General features: G+C 31.0%; 1 protein-coding gene across 1 annotated transcript in view; it reads left to right on the top strand.

Moving 5' to 3' along the window:
• LOC106460840 (sodium- and chloride-dependent GABA transporter 2-like) overlaps positions 1 to 3,095 on the top strand; it is a 92,136-nt gene that overhangs the window by 52,834 nt on the left and 36,207 nt on the right. The window contains exons 8-10 of the mRNA XM_022387643.1: positions 1,262 to 1,399; positions 1,989 to 2,091; positions 2,768 to 2,868. Coding sequence (XP_022243351.1) covers positions 1,262 to 1,399; positions 1,989 to 2,091; positions 2,768 to 2,868 — 342 coding nt within the window. The remainder of the gene's footprint in view (positions 1 to 1,261; positions 1,400 to 1,988; positions 2,092 to 2,767; positions 2,869 to 3,095) is intronic.

Genomic DNA, 3,095 nt, shown 5'->3' with positions numbered 1-3,095 from the left:
TAGACTTGTATTCATTATTTATATAGATACAACCTAAAATCCTATTTGCCCTACCACTAGCAACAGTACACTGCTCAGATGACTTTAGAGACTGACTCTTACACCAAGATCCCTTTCTATCATGACACTGTTAAGGTTATTCCCATCCAAGTTATACTTATAATTCAAATTATAATAACCCACATGTATTATCTTGCATTTATTAGAATTAAAACCCAACTCACTAAATGAATTAAATCATTTTGGAAATCAGTAGCATCCTTTTCACAGCTAGCAGTACCAAAGACTTTAATATTGTCTGCAAATTTAAGTAATTTATAGACTATTCTTTCATCTATGTCAATAAAAAAGAAAGCAAAGGCCCTAAGACTGAGTCCTGAGTCACCCCACTTGTGACATTAATACAGTTTAACTGAACTCCATTTGTAACAACCATCTGCTTTCTTCCATCCAGCTACTTTTCTGTCCAATTTGCTAACTTATCCCCCACACCTATAGAGCTAATTTTTTTTAAAGCCTTTTATGTGGCACTTTGTCAAATGCTTTCTGAAAATCCATATACACCAAATCTACACTCTTACCCTCATCTACATAAGCAGTAACCTTTTCAAAGAATCTCAAAAGATTTGTAAGGCAAGATTTTCCCTTAGTGAAACCATGTTAACTATCCAATAAAATTCTAAACTTTGTTAAATGACTTTGCAAAGCATATTTTATCAGAAATTAAAACTTTTCCCACAACTGATGTAAGACTAATGGGTCTATAATTACTGGGACAATTTTTATCACCTCTCTTCCAAAGAGGAGTTACATTAGATAACATCCAATCCTCTGGTACCTGCCCATTATTCAAGGACATACAAGAAATAGAAGCAAGTGACTCATATATCCAATCTTTAACCTCCTTCAAACCATTGGGGAAAGGTTATATGATCCCTGAGCCTTGTTGTTCTTTTAACTTCCCATGTGTTTCTTAACCAGCTCAGAATTAATGCAGTCATCTACATGTACATTGATTATCTAAACAATTTTTTTATTCAAAATTGTGTGCTGATTCATCTAGGTAAAGCAGTATATTATGTGATTTCACAGAAAAACAGTTTTACTAAGTTTGTTATAAAATAAATGAAAACGAATGTGTGTGTGTGTGTGTATTTTACCCAACTTTATTCTTTTTTCAGTGTTAACATTTTAAACTATCAGAAAATGTGAAATATGTTGAAGGATTTTTTTGAAGTAACTTGGATTTTCATTTTTTCAGTTTGTTTGTGTAGAAGGTGTAATTACAGCTATTGTAGATTTGTTTCCTCATGTACTAAGGAAAGGTTACAGGCGTGAAATATTTATTGCTGTTTACTGTTTTGCTGCCTTTTTAGTGGGGCTCTGTATGGTCACTGAGGTATGTAGGATTAGTATTTGGTCATGTCTTTTGATCATAGTTTTCATACCTATTAACAGCAGAATTTTTTTGTTCTAAAAGGTATTAGATAATGTATGCGTGTGTGTCAGCCAGTTATCAGCCCTCGAGCTATTTACTTCTTATGTAAACTAACAGGAAATGTAAAATTGTTCATTGTATAATAACATTTAGTCTTTAGTACAAGAAAAATAATAGCTAAAACTTGACTTTAAAAAATAAAATAATTCTCAAATATACCTCCCGCTTTTTTGGATTTAATGTGTTATTAGGCAAACTTTCAAGTGTGTGCATGTGTGTTTAGTTTCATTCTAATGTTTCTTCTTCTTCTTCTAACTTACAAACAGCATCAATAGATGGCACCACAATTATTGTTTTCATAATGATATGACATTAAAACCTTAAAGTATGTTGTTTTTGAATTAGCAATAAACTTACGAAGATTAACTTTTTTTCCTGTAGAATAAATAAAATATTTTCTAGCTTATGGAAATATCTTATTTCAATGTGAGAACATCTGAATTGTCTGAGAGATTTCTTTACTGAAGTATTTTTTTTTCTTCACATTTAGGGAGGAATGTACGTTTTTCAGATATTTGATTATTATAGTGCCAGTGGATTGACCTTGCTATGGTTTTGCTTCTTTGAATGTTTTATCATAGCATGGATATACGGTAATTCTCAGAGAAGTGAAATAGTTCTAACTAATTTCAAATTTAATTTAGGATTATTAGTTGTAAGAACCATGTGAACTTAAAATTATACCAGCAGTGCAAAATCGACTTTTTTCAATGAGCAGACTGAAGTAAATGTATTAGATAACATATATGATGAAGATTTATTAATTTTTTCAACTCTTGTTGTGAACAGATTTATTTATTGATTTTTAAATTTGTCAGGCTTTATCATTAATACATCTGAGATTAAAAAGTTTTCAAACCCCAAGAAGTAAAAGCTCTCTCCTGTTTAATTTCCACCAGATTGTCTTCCAAACCTCCATCTGAATTACTTTTATTTTTAATTCTTTGTAAATTGTAAAATATTAGGAACAGTAGTGGTTAATGTTGAAGAACCATATTTTTATAAAACTTATAGATAATACACACTGAAATCTCTCACTGGACAGTTCATAGAACACTGTAAAGTTAATATTATTATTTCTTGATAGCTGTATTTTTTTAGTAAATACAAACCCTGAGTGATCTAGTAAATATTAGTTTTTATAAAAATCATTTTGCAATTAGTTTTTAGTAGTAAGCAAGTAATTACAAATGTATTCTGTAGTGTAACAGCAAAAATGTTTTATTAACAAATTGTGAGCTGTGTTAATTTTTCTTTTCATACTAACAGGTGTGAACCGGTTCTATGGAAACATCAAAGAAATGCTTGGTTTTAGCATTAGTCCATGGTTACAATGGTGTTGGTGCTTTTTCACACCACTGATGACTTCTGTAAGTAACCAGAAGTTTCTTGTTAATATTCAGTTTAAGTGCGTTAAAATTACTTTTAATATATGTGTGTGTGTGTGTGTGTGTGTGTGTGTGTGTGTGTGTGTGTGTGTGTGTGTGTGTGTGTGTGTGTGTGTGTATAGTACACGTACGTACGTTAAAGTTAATTATTAACTTAACAACTAACTACTACCTACTACGTATTCGTCGTCGTAGGTAGGGTTAGGTTA

This window comes from Limulus polyphemus, unplaced genomic scaffold (assembly GCF_000517525.1).
Source record: "Limulus polyphemus unplaced genomic scaffold, Limulus_polyphemus-2.1.2 Scaffold847, whole genome shotgun sequence".
NCBI classification, from domain to species: domain Eukaryota; kingdom Metazoa; phylum Arthropoda; class Merostomata; order Xiphosura; family Limulidae; genus Limulus; species Limulus polyphemus.
Note: the sequence above shows the minus strand (reverse complement) of the source record. Positions and strands in the feature narration are given on the sequence as shown.